Here is a 27,235-nt window from a genome sequence, read left to right as displayed (position 1 = left end):
TATGCAAAATTTAGAGTAAACGCTTATGAAGTTGATATAAATACGGATAAATCTCGGATAAAAAGTCGATACTGACGCGCTTGTATGATAATTAGAGGGAAAAGCCGTAAAACTAAGTTGCCCGGATGTTGATCGCGGGACTTTGAGCTAAGTAAACAGTATTATTGACGCCTTCAAGAATAACGCTACACTCGTTCGAATTCGGTTTTTCTTGAATATCTGGCGGAGTATTTAAGATTTTGGTGGTATTTTTTTTGCTAACATCTAGAGTGTGCCTATTGTCATCGAATGGCATAATAAAAAAAATTCACTCGAAATGAAGCCATTTGGGTCTACGGTATCGTTAAAACGGAAGGCTAATCTTTAATTGCGATTCTCTCTTGTTAGAACGGTTTCTCCCGGTAACTACTTGGGATGTGAAATTTTCTTTGAAATCACAAGTACGTTAATTTACTGAGATATTTGTGGCGCAGTGTAAATTGTAATATACGAAATATGTTTACAGAACTTGGATATTTGCCTGAAGGGTTTGGACCGTTGAATAAAGGTATTTTATTTAAGGCTTTATAATATAATGCTTTTATTTAAATAAAATACCTTTAATTCAACGGTCCAAACCCTTCAGGCAAATATCCAAGTTCTATAATAAACACATTTCGTATACAACAATTTACACTGCGCCACAAATATTTCTGTAAAGTTTACTTAAGGCGGAATTATTGATTTTTCAAGGTGTAAAGCAAAACATCAGTCACTATTAATTTGCAAAACTACAACACCTTTTTTTATAACGTTACTTTAAGGCAATGGGAGATCACTATCATTAATTTTTAGGTTGGTAATACTGGCTAAAAGTCTCAGCGGTTGTCTTTAGCATGCAAATTCCACTTGGTATATCAACACACACCAACATCCAAATACACCACCGGAACTTAAAGATCTTGCGAAAAAGGTAAGGAGGGTTATAATATGCCTTGTAGATTCATTACATTAAATTTAGCAATGATACTAATTCGTAATGAAATTGTCGTTTTAATTTCGTTACTTGTAGCTAGCCTATTTGTCATACTCAAGGTCATTCACATGCTAAACGAGCAATCTCTGGCACAAGCGGTTGTTTTCCATAACAGGTGTTACAGAAATCCGGACTGATTTAAATCTTTCCGTTTGGGTCCGTGTTTGTTAAGGAGTGACTTTCCAAAACTACTTTTCCCGTTTAATCCATCTTTAACCTGTCACTTTTCGGCAAAAAAAATCGTATTCGCACAAAAAAATTAGATTTCTTGTCGTTTTGAATATCATTGCGCATTTCATATTTAAAAGAAGAAAGGGGTTTTAATGATTTTATTGGATCTTTGCCAACATCTTTTCAAAACTCAAAATGCTTTTAATGTGTACTCCAGTCTGAGTTTAGTGTCAAAAAGCGGTTTTCCAATAAACTGGAGTGTTTGCTTTTCAGACAAGGTCGAAGTCATTACTGGCATAAAGCCTTATTTTAGCAGCTGAACATTTCGCAGCTTTAGCTTGACTCGAGTTTTACATGGGGAACGAAAAGGGCTAATGCAATGACTTTAAGAAGTCGGGTGAGTCTTTTTTTATGAAACGCTTTTATAAATTATGTAAGTTAAAATTTAGGGAAAATAGCCTCTTCGAGAAAACAGTAAAACGCCTTTGGTCCTGGTGAACAGATGTACATATCCGTCCCGAATGTACTTTTGGGATATTTCAGAACAAAAAGGTCGATATACTGAGTGCGTCTCCTCCCCTTAATAACGGGCCTTAGTTCCTTTATACTCTAACATCTTTTATTCTTACCACTACAGCAATTATACTGTTTTAATTGGTTTAACATCAAATTCAAATACAGTATGGCGCCAGTCACAGTGTTGTCTTTATTTCATGCAAAACCGATGGAACCGAGTCTCTAGGCTGAATTTTCTTTATGTTTGTTATATTTGTATAAGTCTCTAAGGGACCTGCTATCTCATTGACAGGGACTGAACGACCTTTTTCTGATCCATATTTTTTTCATTGCCAGTTGGCTTGTTTGAAGTTTTCTTTTTTATTTTCTCACATAATGTCTCTGTGTCTTTTAAACAAGATTCGCTTGTTCATTTTTTATAAAGTCGCTGGTCCCTAAAGATATCGTTTATAAATTGATGATGGTGATTAGAATTTTAATGGTAATGATGATGATGATAATGATGACGATGATAGTGGTTATATTGATGATGATGATGATGATGATGATGATGACGATGATAGGGGTTATGTTGATGATGATAGTGATGATGATGATGATGATGATGACGATGATAGTGGTCATGTGGATGGTGATAATGATGATGATGATGATGGTGATGATGTTTGTTGATATAGTCAGACCGTCAGACAAATGAACACATCGAGCCTTATCCAAAATCAAAAGACGAAATTAACAATAGTGCCGCAAAAATTAGAATTACGTTAAGTACACTATCAACGTATAAAATATATTCTATTCAATGGCTTAAACCATTTGAAAGAACATAATCTATCTTGAGTCAATTCAATAGTCAACTCCCAAATGATATCTTTTCTTGTGTGATGCATATTATTTAACACATTTCATCGAAGCACTTCTGGCTCTGGCGCTCAGTACAATGCACCTCATCTCCTTATCCACCTGTGCCCGTGTTGATATCAAGCACATCGCTTAATCACAGTCCCGCTGGGTTTTCCTTCCCTTGACTGAGGTTCTGCTACCGCTAGCTGTTAAGCGCTAAGTCATTTACAAGGTTAGTTTCGATAACTCTAGAGTAGTGAACAAAGGAACGGGGTAGTCTGACATTAACATAATTCAATTTTGACATACCTAATTCAATCTTCAACTAGAGCTTTGTATTTTTTTTTTACAATTTCTTGGACTTTTTTATTTCTCTTTGCAAGTTTTGGTTAAGGAAAATGTGGTTGGGTGTATAAATTCTTAACTTTCCCGTGAAAGGTTGATTGTATGATTTCGATGGCTAACTCAAGAAATTGTTAACTGTACTGTATGAGAGCTTTGAGCTGACTTGTGCGGATGTGAGTGAATGATCTTGACAATTTTTCTTCATTTCTCCTCAAGGGAAAACGTCTTATATTCACTTGAAACAAGGAAAACTCTCACTCTCAAACTAACCATATCAAGTTTAACAAGGACTTTTGAGACGCAAATTCGGTTGGTATTATCGTTAAGGTGAATGCCCACTCGACCGCTTGCTGGTAGTTTGCCTAAGAAAATAAAATGTAAAAAATATTTGACCATTCATTTTTTTTACCGCAATACGATGATACATAAAATAAAACATCAGCTACTTTTTTTAGCATCGTATAGACTTTTCTTTCTCTCTGGCTTTTTTGCATTTTAGTCCTAGATGAACGTTTTAGCATCGTATGGAATTTTATTTCCCTCTCGCCTTTTTGTATTTTTACTGGATAATTTCTTTTTCTCTCGCTTTTTCGTATTTTTACCCATATGAACTTTTTTATGCAGAATACGTTCCTATCTTTTTTCTATACATAATATTTCATACATAATTTTTCAATACATTTTCTTATTTTGTTAAATTTTTAAATTTTTTTTTCGTAATGTTTACGCTTTATCAGAGTGTCATCTCTTTTTAGTGACTCAATCATGGATTTATCTTTATTAAAAACAAAATCCAACTTGCTTTGTTTGCTTTGTACTTTTAATTTGTACAAAATGGGACAAAACACAACACACAGGAAAAGTTCATGTGAATGGAAATCTTCAAATTAAATTCAATTTTTTTTTCAAGTATTAAAATGCACTTTTAATTTCCCGTTTTTCATTAATGTGTTTGTCACACGGCGTCTTTTATCAAGAAACCGAGAAACTTCTTCATTGATATTGATTTATGAAAAATATGGACCCGAAAGGGTATACATGGCTCGTAAGCATATTGCGAACTGTGCAACATCCATCAATGAAGACGCTACACGCTGTCAAACCGATGCCATGTGAGTAGCGAAACAAAAGCCTCCTGCAAAATAACAACACAACTCGTACCCAGGCGTCTCAAGTCAGTAAAAACAAGTGAAAAATATACTAGTGAGCGCAATGAGCCATGGGAAGATTTAGCGCTGGCGCAAAGGAACAAGGGAAGGGTCAACGGTTAGTCCTGTAACGCTAGTAAGCGTCTGGGTAAGAGGCACACAACACAAAGCTGCGGGGCTTACGAAGTGTTGGTGTTATTTAGCTTTGGTCGGTTAAGTACTGATCATTTGATATTAGACAGGGAATCATAACGGTTTGTTCTCCCTCGATATTTTTTGCTACCATTTTGTTCGTCCTTTTTTTTTTCGAGAATTAATCTGTTCTAGGGTTATAGCTTGCTCATTATTTTCTTTTGTAAATAACGTTACCGATTCGTCAGTAATCGTTACTGACTCGTCAAATTTGTGTTTCTGACTCGTCAGATTTTCGTTACCGACTCGTAGATTTTCGTTACCGACTTTTCTTATACCAAATAGTCGTATACTAGAGTTTATTGTGTAGTTCCAGAAAATATCCATACCCCCACCGGGGGGTTTGGGGTGTTCAAACGCCCAGGAATTTCCAGAGGGGAGGGGGGGGGGGGGTTAAATGCCCTTTTTTCCTTAACAGTTAAATTCCAGAGGGGTGGGGGGGTGGGGGGTCATACCTCCTACCCCCACAATAGGGTGGTTATGGATATTTTCTGGAACTACACATTAACGTTAATCTTTTTGAATTTTAACTAACCTTTTTTTCAATTAATTATTATAGTAATGATATTATTTTTTGAGGCCACCTTGTCAGGTGGTGATGGTTATGGTGGTGGTAGGGAGAGAGCAACGTGCTTGATTTCGTACAAATCCCAGCCGCTAGTACGCTTCGTACTCTACGTGTTCTGTGCTACATGTTCTTGTTTTCCAATAGTAAAACCACCGGTAGAAGATAACATATCGCCGGCAATAATCGTCTTTTCAATCTGCCGTCATGATGTAATCTAAATGAGATACCTTTTTCGCGCTCTACTTGTCACGTGAACAGATGGTGATCGTAGTTGTGGAGGAGTAGTTCGTTGTCCGTATATAGGTCTTGGTGACTACCAGGATCTACCTGCTCTTAGGTTTTTGTGTGTGTCTGTGTTTTATTCTTTGTTATGCGAGGCGCCTTCCTTGGCCATCTGGACAACGTTTAGAAAGCTAGCAAGTACGACACAACAAGTCAATTCATGAACTTAACTTCTTGGAGTAATTGAATTGAGAAGACGGTGCTCGAACAATCCACGCAACTTAACACCACAATAACACAACAATAATATAATAATAGTTTGATGGTTTATAATAACTGACTCTGGTATATATAAATGAATAGTATCTGAGCTCGCAAACGCGTAGCCAGTAACGTCCTAAAAAGACATACATCTGGTAGCGGATAGAAAACAGTGTCACAGTAATTTAGCTTTGGCAGCACTGCTGATTTAGCAAGCTGCAACTTTGGGCTTGACCGTGTTAAGTGCGACATTTGCCTTTAATTACTTTTTTCCCAAAAGATAGTGTCGACTCGTCATATTTCCCTTTTAAAGAAGGGGTTTTAAGCCTATTTAAACATGCAGTTTATACATGAAGCTTGCGACAAATTTTGCAGATTGAGACACGAAAATATTCTGTCTAAAAAGTGGAAATCTTGTGTTGCCACTTCAAGATTTGGGGGCACGCGATATCCAGGGCAATTAGTGTTAGCGCGAGAGCCTGTTGCCGCAAAAACCTATACATCCTTCAAGAGAACGTAGATATGCTAGTGTTTTTTATTACTATATTAACTATGGCTCCATATACATAGAAAGAATATGCTTTTGCCTTAATTTATATTGATTGTTAAATTCCCATTATTGCACTTTAATTGTCTTGCGTGTAGTTTAATAAAGGAACATGACAGCATACTGCTTGTAAACAGTGTAAATTTGCAGTATGAGTGTCAGGATAATCAAACTTCATCAGTGTCAAAAATTATTAAAATATTTATTGGCAAGCACACTCTATTTATAAAAGTAAGCGGCATCCACCTCATCTGAGTTTCGTGTTTTCTGACCAATTTTCAAAGTGCCGCGGTCGCTTTAATGACCCACTTTTGAGTGTTAACTGATATATTGATTTTGATCCTAAATGTAAACAACGAGAGACCTGACCGCTGTAGGCAGGCACACTCGGCCACAATAAATCATAATATTTATTGGTAGTTAACTTAACAGAGTTCCTTGTAAGTCATTAGAGTCCCTCTCTTATTTTCACCTTGTTTGTGACTGAAGTGCTTTGTTTACGAGCTACGCGCTGCATGTCGCGGGCACACCTGCTATTCTCCGTAACTTTTTTTATATTTCCGTTTACATTCACAGAACCCCAGCTCGCCACAGACCAAAGGCCGACTCACAAACTCGGCATTCTGGCAAAGGCTTTGCAAATCCCCAAAAATGGATAACATTGTCTTCGGAATCTTTGTGGTGTTACTTGCTCTCGCGATGAAGTCCTCCGCTAACGTGCCCCTGTACATCGGCGGTTTTATTGATTTGAACACAACGAATGGAGGGTGGAACAGCGGTGGAGTGTACCCGGCAATTGAACTCGCTCTACAACACATAAACCAGGATCAGTCCTTACTTCAAGGAATAAAACTAGAGCTCGTCATCAAAGATTCGAGGGTAGGGAAATGATTTTTAAGATAAAAATATCATTAACTTAAAATATCTCTTGTTTTTGGTTTGGTTAAGTAGAGTTTTGTAGTCGTAATCTTGGAAACAAACCCCTCTTAAAAAAGGTTAAAAAAGGCGATGCCTAAACGTGATATCTCATGCTTGATCTCTTTAGTTCGTGACAATTTAATATTTTGAATAACTCATGTGATCCAGTACAAGTAGACTGTTCCATGTTTTGCTTGTTATTGTTTATTTAGTTTTTTTTTGTGCGCTTACTCTTTAGTAATGTATATGATATTTTAAGATTGGGATTGTTTTGGTCAAGTTATGTTTACATACAGGGCTTCTATGAATACCAGCTCTAGCTGCATATGGAAATAAAGTCAAACTTAAGCGCTGACCACACTTGTCGTCATGCTGCTAACTCAACTTGAATCCATACTCCGTGTTACCTATTTTTAACCAATTTGGGTCTGGAGTGATTTAATTTTTACAACAAAGCCTACTAGTGAGGAAAACCAGGGTTTCGCCAGGATTACGACCGCGCGCGAACTGGATATGAGTACGAAAAGGCGAACGCCGGGGAGGGGGCTGGGGGTCTTTATGGAAACACCAACAAACGCCTACGAGGTTGGGTTTTTGAATTACGTCTCATATTTCTAATAATACCAATAGAATTTTCTAATCGTTCGAAATCAATTCAATATCGCTAATCACGGATAATTGCATCCAAAAATTTTTTTATTAATCCTTGAGATTCGCAGTTTTTCAAAGTATGTCTAAATTCACACTGCAACAACTGATAAATTTGATTGATGGGTTGTTTGATAGCCTATTGATACCTATCGATTAACTAGTTTATCTGATGTATCATTTTACAGTGTTCGGATGCTTACGCCATTAAAACACTAGTCGAGCACATCACCGCTGACCACACCGTCGTCATGCTTATAGGTCCCGGATGTAGTATCGCCGCGGAACCAATTGCAATTGCTGGAAAGTTCTGGAATCTTGTTCAGGTAGAACTATATTTGTTGCCAGCCCCCGGGTATCGCGTAGTAATAATTAACTATAGGGTTTCTGACAAGGAGCACAATCCTAAGGGGAGGTGGGGAGGAGGAAGTGGACAAAGCCTATCTTCATTTGTGACTGTGATTTCATGTTTGTCGGATAAGGACGTAAAATCGGAGGTGTTTTTTGGTAAGGGGGAGGGGGAGGGGTTGGAAGAGGTGTTGACCCATATGGTACCATCTTCAGTGAAAGTGCTTCCACGCTAACACACACTCGTGATTGTAGTTTGTCTAGCATAGTCTGTATCTCATCCGACGGGTCGTTCTATAGAAATTACATTCATATTCACATTTCTAAGAGGTTTTACCGGCTCCCCCCGGATCCACCTGTGTGTAGCAGGCGATTTTACCGCTTTACTTTTGATTTGTTAGGTAGCATTTGCTGCCGGTACCCCTTCCCCCTCCCCCAGGGTGTATAACAATTTCTTGATACTTTTATATTTTTCTCTTGAATCGTTAGGTAGCATATGCTGCCGGGACTCCCCGGCTCTCAGACAAGACCCTGTTCCCGCTGTTCTACCGAGTGAACGCCCCCGAGACTGTCGCGAATCTCGCCATTGTGGCAATGCTAAAGAAGTTCAAATGGAGCCGAGTAGCCATCGTCAAAGAAGATGTTGCCGTCTTCAATGACGTAAGACATCAACACGAGGCGGGCTGTTTTTTAATTTATATCGCATTTTTTTTCTATGAAGCACTGTTTACTGCTAGTTTATTCCTGCATGTTATTTGAATTGTTTATATCATGTTTTGATTTGTTTACGTATTATCATTCGGTTTGTCATGTTAGTTGGTTTGTTTACCTACGCCATATCATTTGGCTTGGTTTTTTTTTCTTTTGTCAGTTCGATTTGATCTGTTAATGCCATGTTATTTGCTCTGTTTATGTTATATTATTCGGTTTGTTTATGTCGTTATTTACGGTTGTTTTTTTTGTTTACGTTGTGTTGTTTTGGTTTTACGTCGTGATATTTTGTTTGTCTTATAGGTGAGCGAGGGCCTCCAGTTGCTCCTAAGGCGGGAAAATATCTCTCTCATCGGTGCGAACAGCTTCATCACAAACCCCGATAACGTCATCACAGACCTCAAGGTAGCTTACGAAACTTGTGAGGCAATATATAAAATCTGCTCGTTTTGTAGAAAAATTATCTTAATTCAGCCAATCAAATATCTTCTTTTGTAGCCAAAGACTCTTGATTCACCAATCAAATCTCTCTGCTTTTGTAGCAAAAAGACGCTCGAATCATAATCGTGCTGACGTATGAGGGAAAATGTCGGAAGCTCATGTGCTCGGTAACTAGATATTATTCAAGTGTTATTTATCATTATTCTTATATATCATTTCATTTTAAAATCATTTTTAATCGAACTGTGAAAGTCTAAAAATAACTTTTAGACTCAATTCTTCTTATTTTTTTTTTCAAATGTCACAAACACAGGCTTTTAGACATGGTTTCTATGGCAAACATATTGTGTGGCTTCTGCGGGGTTGGTATGTCGAGGATTGGTCAAAGGTGGTAACGGATGTCACGTGCTCACCACAGGAAGTCCAGAGTGCGCATGGTAACTACATTGCGTTCGAAGAAGTCATTCTCAGTACATCGACGGAGAAGACAATCAACGGCTTGGTATGGTTATGATAGTAACGGTGGTGAATGACGGTGGTGGTGGTGGTGGTGATAATGACGATGATGGTGATGGTGATGATGATGATAATGATGATGATGGTGATGATGATGATGATGATGATGATTGTATTGGAGATTAGAATAATGGTTATAAATGTTTCTCTGTGTTGATTATGTTGATGGCGGAGACGATGCCTGTCTTTGCTTGATTGATTTTTTTTAATCAGCCGCTCTCCCCGTCAAATATCAGATGGTCTGCCCAGAAGATGATGGAGATGATTATGATAGTGACGATGATAGTGATGGTGATGATGACGGTGATGACGGTAATGATGGTGATGATGATGATAATGATGGTGATGATTATGGTAATGATGGTGATGGTGGTAATTATGATGGTAATGATGATGATGATAATGATGGTGATGATTCTTGTAATGATGATGATGATGACGATTATGGTGATGATTATGATAATGATAGTGATAGTGATGATTATGGTAATAATTGTGATGATGATGGTGATGATTATGAAAATGATGACGATGATAATGATGATAATGATGGTGATGATGATAATATTGATGATGATAATGGTGACAATCATGATGATAATGATGTGATGTTAGTGATGCTAGTGATGATGATGGCAATAATAATGATTATTGCCCGCTCTTTTTCTTGCAGACTCCGGATCAGCTAAACAAGCTATACCTACGGCAAGCCCGCAACATCTCATATCCTATAAACTCTTACGCGGCTTACGGCTATGATGCGATGTGGGTGGTAGCCCTCGCCCTCAACCGCACCAACACACTGCTCAAGGAGTCCGGACTCACTTTACACAATTTCACCTACGACAACAAATACATTGCTAGTATCATCAACGAATCCACGGCAAAGACTCGGTTTTTCGGCATGTCCGTGCGTAATGGAATTGATGGATTTTTCATGTTTCTGTATACCATCATAAAGATCATGTCCCAATATTGCTAAGCGCCACGGATACTTTGGGGCTACGTACCATCACTGGCACATACCTAAGAATTGTTTAGAATGGATGCTCAGTCTTATACATCATATGGGAAAACTATGATATTTGAAGGTCTTTAGATAAGAAGACGGACATTTTGGCAGTAGAGGGGGATGCGCGCGCACCCTGCGCACCTTGGTAGCTATGTGACTATGCGCGCGCACCCTGCGCACCTTGGTAGCTATGTGACTCTGCATTATGCTCTATATAGGGGTCGGGATAAATACCGCTTTTATCCAGAATTGTAGCCATGGGCTGAATTACTCTCTCTTTCTTGCATGGGGTCTTATCCGGACTGATACATAAGGTGCCAACAGTTTTTTTACTCTCTCTGTCTTGCATGGGGTCTTATCCGGACTGATACATAAGGTGCCAACAATTGTTTTTATACGAATGAGAAAATTGTTAGTATATCAGGCGCGTACAAAGGGGGTGCGCAGGGTGCCCTAACAATAAATTGGTCAATTCTAATTGAAGGATCATGAAACGCCTGTACGGTATTATAATTGCAGAAAAGACAAAAATTTCTGTGCAAAATGTGTACCTATAAGTAATGGGTACTTAATGTCGAATTAGAAATAGATGAGTGATTGTTCACTATTTATTCCCTATTACAGGCGAAGTCCAGTTTCTTAACAAATGTAGTAATTGTTTCTTCCTCAGGGCGAAGTCGCTTTCCTGGATAATGGTGATAGGATTAGCTCTATGTGGATCGAGCAGTTCCAGGATGATGGTGAAATCAGGGTCGGCGTGTTCGACGCCACGCATGGCGACACAGGTGTCGACAGAATCAATGTCACGGGAAGCTTCTACTGGCCAGGTAAATACTAAGTCCGCTATAGCAATCTAGCGCGCAGTAGAGGGTGGTCAATCTATTGGTGTGGTCTCAGTAGAAGGGTTGCCTTCTCAAGATAGAGATTTATCTACTGGTTTGTTCTAGTAGAAGGGTTGCCTTCTCAAGATAGAGATTTATCTACTGGTTTGTTCTAGTAGAAGGGTTGCCTTCTCAAGATAGAGATTTATCTACTTGTTTGTTCTCAGTAGAAGGGTTGCCTTCTCAAGATAGAGATTTATCTACTGGTGTTTGTTCTAGTAGAAGGGTTGCCTTCTCAAGATAGAGATTTATCTACTTGTTTGTTCTCAGTAGAAGGGTTGCCTTCTCAAGATAGAGATTTATCTACTGGTTCGTTCTCAGTAGAAAGGTTGCCTTCTCAAGATAGAGATTTATCTACTGGTTTGTTCTCAGTAGAAGGGTCGCCTTCTCAAGATAGAGATTTATCTACTGGTTTGTTCTCAATAGAAGGGTTGCCTTCTCAAGATAGAGATTTATCTACTGGTTTGTTCTAAATAGAAGGGTTGCCTTCTCAAGATAGAGATTTATCTACTGGTTTGTTCTCAATAGAAGGGTCGCCTTCTCAAGATAGAGATTTATCTACTGGTTTGTTCTCAATAGAAGGGTTGCCTTCTCAAGATAGAGATTTATCTACTGGTTTGTTCTCAATAGAAGGGTCGCCTTCTCAAGATAGAGATTTATCTACTGGTTTGTTCTCAATAGAAGGGTTGCCTTCTCAAGATAGAGATTGATCTACTGGTTTGTTCTCAATAGAAGGGTTGCCTTCTCAAGATAGAGATTTATCTACTGGTTTGTTTTAGTAGAAGGGTTGCCTTCTCAAGATAGAGATTTATCTACTGGTTTGTTCTCAGTAGAAGGGTTGCCTTCTCAAGATAGAGATTTATCTACTGATTTGTTCTAGTAGAAGGGTTGCCTTCTCAAGATAGAGATTTATCTATTGGTTTGTTCTAGTAGAAGGGTTGCCTTCTCAAGACAGAGATTTATCTACTGGTTTGTTCTAGTAGAAGGGTTGCCTTCTTAAGATATAGATTTATCTACTGGTTTGTTCTAGTAGAAGGGTTGCCTTCTTAAGATATAGATTTATCTACTGGTTTGTTCTAGTAGAAGGGTTGCCTTCTCAAGATAGAGATTTATCTACTGGTTTGTTCTCAGTAGAAGGGTTGCATTCTCAAGATAGAGATTTATCTACTGGTTTGTTCTAGTAGAAGGGTTGCCTTCTCAAGATAGAGATTTATCTACTGGTTTGTTCTAGTAGAAGGGTTGCCTTCTCAAGATAGAGATTTATCTACTGGTTTGTTCTCAGTAGAAGGGTTGCATTCACAAGAGGGTGGTCAATCTGTTGGTGTGTTCTCAATATAAGGGTGGCCCTCGCCAGAGGGTGGTCAATCTATTGTTGTGATTCCTTACCAGAGGGTTTCTCACTAGAGGGTGGTTAATCTATTTCTGTGTTCTCAATAGAGGGGTCGCCTCCACCGAGTGAGCCAGTCACTATAACTGAAATCGTCTTGATTGAAATGCCATTGTTTGTTACCATGGCAACCATAGCATGCGCCGGGATCTTCCTATCCACGTTATTCCTCATCTTGAACATCAAAAACCGTCAAAGAACGTACGTCCAGGATTTTAAAGTTTTAGTTTACACAACACCTTACATTAGTAAGCTATTTTATAGGCTTGTAGAAAAATGCCTAGGCATGTCAATAATAAGCCGTTTTTCAAATGTTGAAGGAGGTTTTGGCTGGTTCGAGGGTCCAACAGTCTGCTTACAAGTTATGTTCGTTTTGTAATAAACCTGAACTTGAAAACGGCTAAAATTGCAGTTGTTTGGTAAGAAACAAAAAATAATGAAAATATTACTAAGAAGGCTGTAAATAAACTTCGACCTAACAAAGCCACGCTTTCGCGCTTAAATAATATTTTTGCTGGTCATAGCTTAAACGACATTTTAAGCCTTTATCGCCTCCTCGACTGATAAATGCCGCGTCTTTCCTGGTATGCTTTTGGGGTAGGAGTGATGTATGCCACCACGTGACTATAGTACAGAATCAGGCCTTATGTGGTGTGTTCTCTTGTAGATTCATCCGCATGTCTTCTCCTTATCTGAATAATTTCATCATCGCTGGCTCAATTATGTGTTACACATGCGTAATACTATTTGGGGTTGACGTGTTTCTGGATGAAAGTGATCACGTGATCCATTCTGCTATATGCTCGGTACGTAGACCTACTAAGCCCCATCCTGACTACATGGCAAAACCATGTGACATCATGCGACACCACGTGACACCACATGTTACCACGTGACATACCATACGATGCTGTGCTATATATCTTGTGCTTTGTGGCACCATGCCATGTCTTGACGTACTTTGCCGTATTATGTGATGCTATTTCGTATGTTCTAGTGGCTTGTGTCATGTAAATACGCCTAGTCACGTGATATGTGACATGTTTCCTCACCTAGTCAAGTGATAAGTGAATTGTTTCTCTTGCCTGGTGACGACGTGATAGGTGACTTGTTTCTCTCGTATTAATTGACTTATGATAGGTGACCTGTTTCTCTCCTGGTCACGTGATATGTGACTTGTTTTAAATCATGACGGGTGGAAGCTTTCGGATTCTTCCCCCGCTCATGTCCCTAACCCCATTTGGTTCCTAGTTCCGGTTATGGCTGCTGTCATGTGGCTACACTCTGGCATTCGGTACGATGTTCATCAAGACGTGGAGAGTGTACAAAATATTCACCAACCACAAACTGGACAAACAGGTGCGCAGTTGTTATAAACTAGCTTTGTGGAGGCATAACCATTTCTAACTAACCCTAACCAATACCACCATATCGACAAATTGGTTCGCATTAAAAGGGGGTTGCCAATGTTAAACCACCACCTGTTTTTATCATCAGCTCGGCCGCCTGCACGACCGCCATCTTGTTTGTATGCTGGCCTTGATGCTGAGCGTGGATCTCCTTTTCCTGTCCGTATGGCAAGCCGTCGATGGACTCAAAACAGAGATACGGAATGTCCAGACAGTAAGTACGACATGTCCAGATAGTAAGTATGGCATGTCCAGTCAGTAAGTACGACGTGTCCAGACAGTAAGTACGACATGTCCAGTCAGTAAGAACGACATTTCCAGACAGTGGGTAAAGCATGTCCAGGCAGTAAGTACGACATGTCCAGACAATAAGAACGACATGTCCAGACAGTAAGTACGAAATGTCTAGACAGTCAGAAGAAAATACGACATTTTGAGACAGAAGCATGACATGTCCAGAGTAAAAATACGACGTATCTAGACTGTAAATATGACATCAAGACTTACATAGGTTCCCCTCTTAGCACAGTGAGTCGATAGAGCTCGTCATATGTGTAACCTTTTTTTTCAGGAGAACGGCCGTAACAAAATCACCATCTTGATGCCTGTGTTCCTCGCGTGCACGTGCACGCACAAGCTGATCTGGCTCGGATGTTTGTACACATACAAAGGACTTCTAATGATATTTGGTCTCTTCCTCGCGTGGGAAACACGCAATGTGTCGTACCCGGCCCTTAACGACTCGCGGTATATCGGTTTGTCAGTGTATAATGTGGTTATTTGGGTGTCTATTTCAGTACCTTTAGGGTATACAGTCGTTTATGATAGCGTTAACGCCCATTTCGCCCTCGTATCGTCGGCAATTAACATCTGCACTACGTCAACGCTGCTGCTTGTGTTTGGTCCAAAGGTGAGATGTGCTTATGACTATTCGCCAATATGTGAGTCGATACATTCTAGAAGGGCCACCCTATCTTTAACAACCAACATTCGACGATGACTCGGTCTTACTGAGGTCTACGTTCAGTAATACAACTATAATAATCTCTCATCTCACCCATACCTTGCGTCGTGGCGACTATAAAAATCTCTCATCTCACCCATACCTTGCCTAGTGGTGACTATAATAATCTCTCATCTCACCCATATCTTGCCTAGTGGCGACTATAATAATCTCTCATCTCACCCATACCTTGCATCGTGGCGACTATAATAATCTCTCATCTCACCCATATCTTGTCTCGTGGCGACTATAAAAATCTCTCATCTCACCCATACCTTGCCTTGTGGCGACTATAATAATCTCTCATCTCACCCATACCTTGCCTAGTGGCGACTATAATAATCTCTCATCTCACCCATATCTTGCCTCGTGGCGACTATAATAATCTCTCATCTCACCCATACCTTGCCTAGTGGCGACTATAATAATCTCTCATCTCACCCATATCTTGCCTCGTGGCGACTATAACAATCTCTCATCTCACCCATATCTTGCCTTTTGGCGACTATAATAATCTCTCATCTCACCCATACCTTGCCTAGTGGTGACTATAATAATCTCTCATCTCACCCATATCTTGCCTAGTGGTGACTATAATAATCTCTCATCTCACCCATATCTTGCCTAGTGGCGACTATAATAATCTCTCATCTCACCCATATCTTGTCTCGTGTCGACTATAATAATCTCTCATCTCACCCATACCATGCCAAGTGGCGACTATAATAATCTCTCATCTCACCCATACCTTGCCTAGTGGCGACTATAATAATCTCTCATCTCACCCATATCTTGCCTCGTGGCGACTATAATAATCTCTCATCTCACCCATACCTTGCCTAGTGGCGACTATAATAATCTCTCATCTCACCCATACTTTGCCTAGTGGTGACTATAATAATCTCTCATCTCACCCATATCTTGCCTAGTGGCGACTATAATAATCTCTCATCTCACCCATATCTTGTCTCGTGGCGACTATAATAATCTCTCATTTCACCCATATCTTGCCTCGTGGCGACTATAATAATCTCTCATCTCACCCATACCTTGCCTAGTGGCGACTATAATAATCTCTCATCTCACCCATATCTTGCCTCGTGGCGACTATAATAATCTCTCATCTCACCCATACCTTGCCTAGTGGCGACTATAATAATCTCTCATCTCACCCATACCTTGCCTAGTGGCGACTATAATAATCTCTCATCTCACCCATACCTTGCCTAGTGGCGACTATAATAATCTCTCATCTCACCCATACCTTGCCTAGTGGCGACTATAATAATCTCTCATCTCACCCATACCTTGCCTAGTGGCGACTATAATAATCTCTCATCTCACCCATACCTTGCCTCGTGGCGACTATAATAATCTCTCATCTCACCCATACCTTGCCTAGTGGCGACTATAATAATCTCTCATCTCACCCATACCTTGCCTCTTGCCGACTATAATAATCTCTCATCTCACCCATACCTTGCCTCGTGGCGACTATAATAATCTCTCATCTCACCCATATCTTGCCTCTTGGCGACTATAATAATCTCTCATCTCACCCATATCTTGTCTCGTGTCGACTATAATAATCTCTCATCTCACCCATACCATGCCAAGTGGTGACTATAATAATCTCTCATCTCACCCATACCATGCCAAGTGGTGACTATAATAATCTCTCATCTCACCCATATCTTGCCTCGTGGCGACTATAATAATCTCTCATCTCACCCATACCTTGTCTCGTGGCGACTATAATAATCTCTCATCTCACCCATACCTTGCATCGTGGCGACTATAATAATCTCTCATCTCACCCCTACCTTGCCTAGTGGCGACTATAATAATCTCTCATCTCACCCATACCTTGCCTAGTGGCGACTATAATAATCTCTCATCTCACCCATACCTTGTCTCGTGGCGACTATAATAATCTCTCATCTCACCCATATCTTGCCTCGTGGCGACTATAATAATCTCTCATCTCACCCATATCTTGCCTTGTGGCGACTATAATAATCTCTCATCTCAACCATACCTTGCCTAGTGGCGACTATAATAATCTCTCATCTCACCCATACCTTGCCTAGTGGCGACTATAATAATCTCTCATCTCACCCATACCTTGTCTCGTGGCGACTATAATAATCTCTCATCTCACCCATATCTTGCCTCGTGGCGACTATAATAATCTCTCATTTCACCCCTACCTTGCCTAGTGGCGACTATAATAATCTCTCATCTCACCCATATCTTGCCTAGTGGCGACTATAATAATCTCTCATCTCACCCATACCTTGCGTCGTGGCGACTATAATAATCTCTCATCTCACCCATAACTTGCCTAGTGGTGACTATAATAATCTCTCATCTCACCCATACCATGCCAAGTGGTGACTATAATAATCTCTCATCTCACCCATACCTTGCCTAGTGGTGACTATAATAATCTCTCATCTCACCCATATCTTGCCTCTTGGCGACTATAATAATCTCTCATCTCACCCATACCTTACTTCGTGGCGACTATAATAATCTCTCATCTCACCCATATCTTGCCTCTTGGCGACTATAATAATCTCTCATCTCACCCATACCATGCCAAGTGGTGACTATAATAATCTCTCATCTCACCCATACCTTGCATCGTGGCGACTATAATAATCTCTCATCTCACCCATATCTTGTCTCGTGTCGACTATAATAATCTCTCATCTCACCCATACCATGCCAAGTGGTGACTATAATAATCTCTCATCTCACCCATACCTTGCATCGTGGCGACTATAATAATCTCTCATCTCACCCATATCTTGCCTCGTGGCGACTATAATAACCTCTCATCTCACACATACCTTGCAGCTACGAAGCTTCTCGATTTCTCCCGAGCATCATCCCGAGAGCACTCGAGCGTCGGCGAAGTCAAACGTCGTCAAACAACACCCAGAGTGTCCCGGATGTAAATGTGAATGATGCGCCTAGAGAGTCCCGGATGGAAATATGAACGATGTCCCGGACGAACCATGAGTGTCCCGTGTGCAAATGCCAATTATGGGTCCTGAATGTGGCCCGCAGTAAATCGTATGTCCCGGTTTGAAATACAAATGATGTCCCGGATGTAAATTAAAATGCATTGAACATTGACGCTGCGGCCTAGTATATTTTGGCTCGTGTCACCTTGTCACCATAGCTCGTGAAATAGGTGTGAGAACCCGGCACTCTTGGCCCTTGTAAGCACCATGTAAAAGAGCTGAACTTTAGAGAAGAGCCAATTGCTAACGAAAAACTTTACGAAATGCTCAAGATATACGAAGGATATAAGAAGGATGTTAGCACCATGCAAAAGTGCTGAACTTTAGAGAAGAGCCAATTGCTAACGAAAAACTTCACGAAATGCTCAAGATATACGAAGGATATAAGAAGGATGTTAGCACCATGCAAAAGTGCTGAACTTTAGAGAAGAGCCAATTGCTAACGAAAAACTTTACGAAATGCTCAAGATATACGAAGGATATAAGAAGGATGTTAGCACCATGCAAAAGTGCTGAACTTTAGAGAAGAGCCAATTGCTAACGAAAAACTTTACGAAATGCTCAAGATATACGAAGGATATAAGAAGGATGTTAGCACCATGCAAAAGAGCTGAACTTTAGAGAAGAGCCAATTGCTAACGAAAAACTTCACGAAATGCTCAAGATATACGAAGGATATAAGAAGGATGTTAGCACCATGCAAAAGTGCTGAACTTTAGAGAAGAGCCAATTGCTAACGAAAAACTTTACGAAATGCTCAAGATATACGAAGGATATAAGAAGGATGTAAGCACCATGCAAAAGAGCTGAACTTTAGAGAAGAGCCAATAGTTAACGAAAAACTTCACGAAATGCTCAAGATATACGAAGGATATAAGAAGGATGTAAGCACCATGTAAAAGAGCTGAACTTTAGAGAAGAGCCAATTGCTAACGAAAAACTTCACGAAATGCTCAAGATATACGAAGGATATAAGTAGACACATCATACAAAACTTATTCAAATGAGATGTTCCTCTAAGTAGCGAATTAAATCCGTTTACATCACGGATTTTTAAGTATCAAATGATAGTGGTATAGTTGTTGATAGGTGATTTTTATATATGATTTTTGATATGTGATAGGTGTTTTTTTTCACCATTCCTTTTCATCTTACCTTATACGATATATGAAGGTTTTGTATGAAATAAATCTATAAATTCACATAGTAAGTGCGTCAGACGTTGATTCGCACAGCGTGCTCGTCATTTCTGGGAATAACATTTAGGAATCAGTTTGGAACAATCCGCCACACTCGAGTTCGCTGAGTCTGTACTGTCAAATCTCAAATAAATCTTACTGCAATTATTTGCTACGACATCGTCTTTGCCCTCAAAAGTGGACGAGCTTGTACAGTTTTGTAACCCCAAGAATTGGTTTCTATTCTAGAGTTTTCAAGTATTTGTAAAAGTTTGACTTATGCAAAGTTTTACTTCATATTAGCAAGAGAGTAAATGTAACTCGATCCTCTCCCACAGGGGATCTTCCGTTTCAAAGGCTCGAATTCTGCGTCACATAATTTATATTTATTTGTATTTCTGCCTCGCTCTTCACGAACTGAGATGTGAAATTTCATTGTCGAACAATAATGGCATTTCAAAGTTTTTTCGATTCGTTTGTTTTGATTCCTTGAGCTATTCCATTCAATGTAGATGATGGATATCACTTCCTCATCCGTTTCATCTGTCACGTAGCGTATTAGAGTCGTGTCAACTTCCTCTCCGCGTACGCATGACAATGCCTTTTGAACCAAAAGCACTGACGGAAACATTATGCAAAACACGGACCCAAAACACTTGAGAACAAAACACACCACGATCGATCCTCGGGAGCCAGCAGACAAAATGCGAATTGAGGGGGGGGGGGGGGGGGGGAGACGTTACTGCGTTTGCTTACTGTGGCAGCTTGTATTACTGATAATAACCACGGATGTTTTAGATGCGGTATTATGCCCTGCGTAAACGATTATCTCTCATTTCTTCGCTTTTGGCACCCTTTTGAGACCCGGTAATGCTATCTGCTGTTGCGCGACAGTCCTAAGACATACCAGGGATGCCAATATTCTGCGTACTGGGGATCCGCCCCGCTTCCTGTTGCGCGATGTCTGGCATGTATCGTGCTCGCTGGCGACAGATCACGACTTGTATAAATACGATCTCGGATGATAGCGGGTCATTTCGTACCAAGAACTTGACACGTCCGAAGCGAGCAAGACTTGGAAGACATCATGAAGCTTGTAATACCCGTTCTGTTATTGATCATACCTTGCTCTCAAGGTAGGAAAATACGTATTTGTTGCGTATGTCATGTTGCGATGTTTATATTTTAAGAAATATTTGTTGTTCTGGGTTTTTTCTTGATCTTGATACAGTTTTGATACGTCATCCAAAAGGTCTTTAAGTCCAAAGGTTCATTGGAAAATAATTTTTCCCACATGAAGATTTGCGCAGAGTTGATAATGAGAACAAAACCAGTTCTTTAAGCTAAGCCTAGCAAAACACAGTTAACTTAGGAGACAGTAACCATGAAAGTTACTACAGTCATTTGGCAATGCTTTATGTACTGTGTATTTCGAAACGCCCAAAATCACATGCAATAGAAGAGCTGAATAACTTATATAGAAAAGGAATATATCTACACATTTAATAATTTGTATTGAGCGTATATTCCATCTGACAGTAAGTTCTCTTAAAGTTTTCGATTGACTGTGTCTTTGCGTGGTCAAATTCCTCAACAAAATACAGTTGTTATCTCTTCTGCGTGTTTACTCGGCCCCATGGAAGGTTAGGGTTATCTTTCGTTATTTGTATCTAGAAACAACATGAATTGCGCCTCGAAAAAATACTTCCAAATGCTCTTCAGCGCAACCAGTTTTACTGGTCGCCGGGAGCCCGCTTTGAGTTAATTATTCCCGCGTAATTAAACCCGACATGATTATTTTTACGACGAAGAGCGTGCGTGAGTAATTACCCGGTAAAGCATGCTTAAGGACTTGTCGTTCTCTAGTAAATACCGGTACGGTTTACTCTAGCCAACGACTTCCAAGCAGGTTATGATGGCAGCATTTTTGCGAATCGGATCATTGCAACACGTTTCGTTAGCGTAAGCGCGGACACCGTTGGTCCAAACTAATCCGTGCCAAAAATAAGCACCGTTTACATCCCTGGATCACTGTCCCAGTCCTTTATTGATAAATAGTGTCCCGTATGCAGCTCATGTAGTGTCCCGTATCGAAGCGCGTACCCAGTCATATTTATCATAATGGAAAAGCATATTATTTGAAGATTCCTTAATAAGATATTACCCACTTTTTGTCCGCCAAGAGGGGAACTAATGTAATATCCCATATCCCTCCAGGGTTCAGCCTGAGATCCTGGTCTGAGGCGAAAATCCCTCATCTTAGCGCTCTCGAGAAACACACCGAAGAGTTTATAGGGGAAGTCAGAAAACACGCCGTTGAGAAAGTACAAAAGGCTCAAAAGATAATTAGCGAGGAGCCTGGACTCGAGGAGGAGCGTGAGCGCCTACAAGTCGCAAAAAAGGTGTGTCACGTGTGTACAATACAACCACCTAACTTGAGTGCCTTGGGACCGAGCTAAGTGGTCGCTAAATAGACGTTGTCCGGTCGCTTGATAAAGCCGACCACAAGAAAGTACCCCTTTGAGTCACAAGAAAGTACCCCTTCAACGTATCTATTGCTGTATTCTTAAAGTCTTAGTACTAAAAACATTATCATGTTTTTTATGATATTTACCGTTCTCAGTGCTGCTCGAGCCCGAGGTTTATAGTACTAATATTTACCGTTTTCACATAATATAATTTACCGTCCTTACTCAATTGAGTTCTGTAGGGCTATAGCTAATATTACCTAACCCTAGCCTTAACCCTGATATTTATATTTTTCTCTTGATGTTCACTGTTTTCCCTTGTTATTAACCTTTTTCGCGTGATATTAGAGACTAAGCATGAAACCCAGTGCGTCTAGGTCACAGGCGTGAGAGAAAGGCGCCCCTTCGCCGCCTCGTTTTCGCGCCTTGTTAAGCTGACTACGAAGACCTGGGTACCCAGGATCGAAAAAATAAAATTGGATTCAAAATTTATTAGAAGCACATAATTATGCGATCTGTCTAAGGCATTTTCAGCTGTTCTCCAACAAACCACTATGTAAAAACGCCATGTTCTACGGTCTATAGACCGTTTTCACAATGTTGCGCGCGCATCCAAAATGCCACAGACTGGCGGGCCATAGCTGATCCAAAATGATGCGGACAAAGCGGAATTTTACTTAAATGCTAAAACTCTGCAAATAAAGCACTCTGGCAGATATAGTTTCGTCTGTAAACCAGTCTTTGGTATTTTGGATGCGCGCGCAACATCGTGAACACGGTCTATTGTGGACGGGGTCTTATTAGTTGTTATCCCTCTAACAATGTCCCTTGGTTATTTTCATCATTTTAGAAATGACCGCAAAGCGCGAACGCATTTATTTTGATCTTGTTGTCCTAGCTGTCGCCGCCGTCCTTGCTGAAGATCTCTATTTACCATTCGTAGGGCCTTCTGTTCGAGTTTCGTGACCATGCCCTCTACATGCTGGAAAAGGCACGATCTGGAATCGTGGAGGCAGAGGAGGGCATGGAACGAGTGAATCCCGAAAAGCTTGAAACGATGGTGAAAGACGTGCGAAAACGAACCAAGGAAATTGTCAAGTGAGTGTGGCACGCACGGGTAGCCTGTGTAGCAAGAGCGAGAGCATGGGAAAAAGGGAAATAGACAGCGCGGGCCTGAGGGGAAGGGAAAGAGACCGTGCAGGCCTGGGGGGAAGGGAAAGAGACCGCGCAGGCCTGGGAGATGGGAGAGAGACCGCGCGTGCCTGGTGAGTCGGCTATCACGCTCATCTTCTTTACCCTTTGCGCTTGCTACGCAGGCTATAGCGCTCACTTTTTAATCTATCATTTTTTAAAAATTTTTAATTAATTTGAAAAGAAGTTGTTTATTGACGTTACCATTAATAATACTGCGGGTTACGACACGTGGAGTTTCAAATTCTCGATTCTTATTTTATTTGAAATCGTTTATGGGTAGTTCGCTCTGGGATTAATTTTCCATTAAAACTTTTCGCATTTACCAGGTCGCTCAAGCATTTTCTGAAGGAAACCAAAGGTGAAGTCGACATTCCCCTTCCCCCAGCACCGGAAGTCTCAGAACCAGAACCGGAAGTTGTGCCAGAAGAGGTTGAAGTTGATGTGAAACAAACAAAGTCAACCCCTGTAGAAAGTGAACCAACCGAGACTCCTGAAGTTGTGCCTTCAGAAAAACTGGAAGGTATTCAGGCTGAGGTACCGGAAGTTATGCCTTCAGAAAAGCAGGAAATTATTCATATTGAGGTACCGGAAGTTATGGCTTTCGAAAAGCCGGAAATCATTCATACTGAGGTACCGGAAGTTATGCCCGCAGCCGAACAAGCCGTGCCCAGAGAGATCTTTCCCACTGAAGAAACAGAAGTGATTCCCACTGAAGAGACAGAGGAATATACCGAAGAACCGGAAGTTGTTCCAACTGAGGAGCCAAGTGATGAGGAGGAAAGCGAGGAGGCGGGACGTGAAAAGGAGGAGGAGGAGGAAGATCAGAGGGAAGGACGTGATCATAATGATGATGAGGAAAGCGTAGTGAAGGAGGAGCCTGAAAACAGCCAGGAGGAGGAAATTGATGATGAGGAGGCAGCGGAAAGCAAGACGGAAGAAACATCTCCTCCCTCCAAAAAAGTACACAACATGAATGAGGAGATACTAGATGATGATGATGATGACGATGATGATGAAGACGAGGAGGAAATGGGGAGGGAAAAGCCAAAAATGTCAGTGGAGCCAAAAAAGGAGTCTGTCAAACCAGTTAAGCTGACGAAAAGTGCGAAACTGGTAAGTTGATTACAGCACATGCCATTAAATCGTGATTTCACTTCTCTCTAATCTTTTTTAATAGATCAAGGCCATGAGCGCATTTGAATCCATTAGTTTGGATAACTTGTTCTATCTTTAGTTTACTTAGACCAAACTTGAGACACAAATAATGTGTATGTTTCTATAAAATTTTGCCTTGTAATTTATTATAAAATAATCATACTGTTTTGAGTTTAATTTGGAAATAATTTTCACAAATGATCTTTCGAAAACTCATAGCTTTGCTATCAACTACAAAAATATATATGAATTGGTTGTTTTACAATGTCATTCATGTGGAATTCGGGCGCGAAAGCAAGTCTTTGAGTTTGTTTATAGACGTTTTTTAACCTTTTTAAATGTAATTACCCCATTTCGAGTCCTTTTTAACAAGGACACTCATCCTTATTGAAGCAAGCATAAAAGAAAGTTGCAGATAATTGCAAGATACCTCGAATGTGTTGCAAAATAAACGACATTCAAGAATCTGGATCCAGGGTAATGCATGTAACAGTTTTTGTTTAAATTACAACAAATATTTAAAAAGGGTATTATCAAGACAGCTATAGACAAACTCATCAACGCAGAGCTTACGTGCTTAATTTCCACAGGACCCCCATAATCTGGTAAATCATCCATTTTGGCCAATTTGTGCCTCATAAGCTAAATGTACTCATATGCTCAATGTACTCATAAGCTAAGAAAGTAACCACATATTGTATATGTTTTCTAGGAAAGTAACCACATATTGTATATGTTTTCTAGGAAAATTACCACATATTGTATATGTTTCCTAGGAAAGTAACCACATATTGTATATGTTTCCTAGGAAAGTAACCACATATTGTATATGTTTTCTAGGAAAGTAACCACATATTGTATATGTTTCCTAGGAAAGTAACCACATATTGTATATGTTTCCTAGGAAAGTAACCACATATTGTATATGTTTTCTAGGAAAGTAACCACATATTGTATATGTTTTCTAGAAAAGTAACCATATATTGTATATGTTACCTAGAAAAATAACCACATATTGTATATGTTTTCTAGGAAAATAACCACGTACTGTATATGTTTCCTAGGAAAGTAACCACATATTGTATATGTTTTCTAGGAAAATAACCACGTGCCTGCTTGGCTGGAAAGAGGTCGCAAAAAAATCAGGAAACTGTGGAAACGAATCAACAACAAGAAGGGTGAAAAATACTGGCAGAAACTGCGACGGCTGGAGCAAAAGCTCGCTAAAAAGGCAGAGATGGCTAAATGGAACACCACTCCTGAAGACGCTCAGTAAATGTTTTATACAAAAGCTACTTTGTTATATTCTTTTTTTTACATGTAATTGTATTTGTTTATATTCATGATTATATCACTTATTTATAATTTGTTGTTTTTCCATCTATTTTAGCTATTTCTTGCTGATTTGCTTTTTACAAAGAACAATAAACTTTTATAACAACAATATTTTTAGGGTTGCATCATCTCATTTATTGTGTCAACCCTTATTTATACTGGGGGGGGGGCTCTTTAAGCCCCCCCTCCGGAAAAATTGCTAAGCTAAAACTTAGTGACTTTTCCTAAAAAGGAAAAGTCACTAATCACCCACCCCCCAGTCACAGACAGCTCAAAATAGCCCAGTCTGAATAGGGTTAATAAAGCAGCAAAATACCTTCTTGAGTTTTGCACAATATTGTGTAATGCTATATTTAAACTGTGGTCACCCCCAAGGTTCCATTACCGAGGAAGGCTGGTATTCACAATAAATTATGTGACTTTTACCCTGCCTATACTAGAAATATTGATTATAGAAAGCTTTTACAAAAAAAGGTTTACTCTACGATTTTAGTATTAAAACTGGAGTCTGTTGGAAAAAAATATTCAGTATTTACACAGGGGGTGGGCTTCTAGGATTTCGTTAACGCCGGACAGAACCGGATTTTAAACGAGGCAGAATAATGTAAGGAGTTTAACCTGGCTATTTGTGAATTTTATTTAAAACAAAAAGCATTCCGTTTACAGTAAACGTATTACTTCCCTGATAGCAGAGCTTTCTTCCTGTTCGATCTGCTCGCCAATATCGCAGGGCCGTGAGAGAGCGTGGGGCAACGGGGGAAAATGCGCAATCCGGCTCGCTGGGTGTAGTCTTGGCATAAACTGCAGATTTATCTACCGATAACGTCATTCCAGTCGTCAAAAACGTCATTCCAGCTTCATGTGTCTCGTGCACGGGTGAATCCTAACTAAGCCAAGATCCATCTCGGCAACCAGCTAGTTTAATACAATCCGAAAAAGTGGAACTAATTTTTCCGGAAGGGGGGGGGGGAAAGGGCGTGAGTTTTCTGAAAACATCTGACCACCCCCGAAAGAACAAAAAGGGCACGGTTTTTTATGCCATTGCAGAATCTCCACGGGGCGTTTATTTTGGGATTTGGCTACAAAAAAAGTTTGACTATCTAATTCGCTTATGCTTTATAGTTTTGTCTAAAAATAGCACGTCTATTGCGAACCGAAAGTGGACTTTTGGCCGTTGTGGGGGCCGTACCCCCTGGGTGCGGGCCTGATACAGAACTTAGCAGGAGCCGCGCATAGCCCACGATCGGTGCATGTAGTAATTTATGTAGAAATAGCGTAAAGTGCAAAACAAAAGCAGTTGAGAGAATTTCTATAGGTTGCATTTTCTTAGCTTTCGGGATATCCTTTCGGTCCTCCTTTTCATAGCACGAATAATTGCCACTTGCGGCCGATCGATAATTGATTCACGTTATCATCACACGTCAATGGGCAGGTAACTCTTTGATTCACGTTATCATCACACGTCAATGGGTAGGTAACTCTTTGATGCACGTTATCATCACACGTCAATGGGTAGGTAACTCTTTGATTCTTTTATTTAAGTCTATGGTACCGGTGTCCAGCCTTCTAGATATGAAACGTACAAGACATTTATCTAAGGAATAATTTCTAGGAAAGAAACGCAGTCTAATTCCTTACCTTTGTCAGTCTGCATGTCACAGAAAGCGCGCCATGGCTGCTGGGTACCGGAAGGGTCGAGCCAATATTTCCGCTTTTCCTGCGACGGTGGAATGGAGTGGGAAACGGCCAAGTCTTGTTCCATTTGTGGGAT

At 40.2% G+C, this 27,235-nt stretch overlaps 2 protein-coding genes across 5 annotated transcripts; both read left to right on the top strand.

Annotated features, from left to right (window-relative positions):
- The first annotated feature begins 424 nt into the window (after positions 1-424).
- Positions 425-19,340, top strand: LOC5519734 (gamma-aminobutyric acid type B receptor subunit 2). Of its 4 annotated transcripts, XM_048726740.1 has the most exons (16): positions 425-440; positions 835-952; positions 6,405-6,707; positions 7,583-7,720; positions 8,232-8,402; positions 8,757-8,858; positions 8,996-9,061; positions 9,208-9,396; positions 10,084-10,320; positions 11,093-11,249; positions 12,741-12,891; positions 13,358-13,496; positions 13,942-14,049; positions 14,188-14,313; positions 14,671-15,009; positions 17,965-19,340. In XM_048726740.1, the coding sequence occupies exons 3-16, from the start codon at positions 6,480-6,482 to the stop codon at positions 18,073-18,075; spliced, it is 2,262 nt and encodes a 753-aa protein (XP_048582697.1). In that variant the 5' UTR covers positions 425-440; positions 835-952; positions 6,405-6,479; the 3' UTR covers positions 18,076-19,340. The 4 variants fall into 4 exon arrangements, with proteins under 4 accessions (XP_048582697.1, XP_048582694.1, XP_048582696.1 ...); XM_048726737.1 differs by lacking the exons at positions 425-440; positions 835-952 and adding an exon at positions 1,428-1,583; XM_048726739.1 differs by lacking the exons at positions 425-440; positions 835-952 and adding an exon at positions 2,626-2,777.
- A 950-nt stretch (positions 19,341-20,290) lies between these two features.
- On the top strand, positions 20,291-25,575 carry LOC5519639 (glutamic acid-rich protein). The gene is made up of 5 exons (XM_001639565.3): positions 20,291-20,448; positions 21,530-21,714; positions 22,724-22,878; positions 23,301-24,087; positions 25,226-25,575. Exons 1-5 carry the CDS (start codon positions 20,400-20,402, stop codon positions 25,403-25,405), a joined length of 1,356 nt encoding a protein of 451 aa, XP_001639615.1. The 5' UTR covers positions 20,291-20,399; the 3' UTR covers positions 25,406-25,575.
- Positions 25,576-27,235: the final 1,660 nt, after the last annotated feature.

Source organism: Nematostella vectensis, chromosome 4 (assembly GCF_932526225.1).
Source record: "Nematostella vectensis chromosome 4, jaNemVect1.1, whole genome shotgun sequence".
Taxonomy (NCBI): Eukaryota; Metazoa; Cnidaria; class Anthozoa; order Actiniaria; family Edwardsiidae; genus Nematostella; species Nematostella vectensis.
Note: the sequence above shows the minus strand (reverse complement) of the source record. Positions and strands in the feature narration are given on the sequence as shown.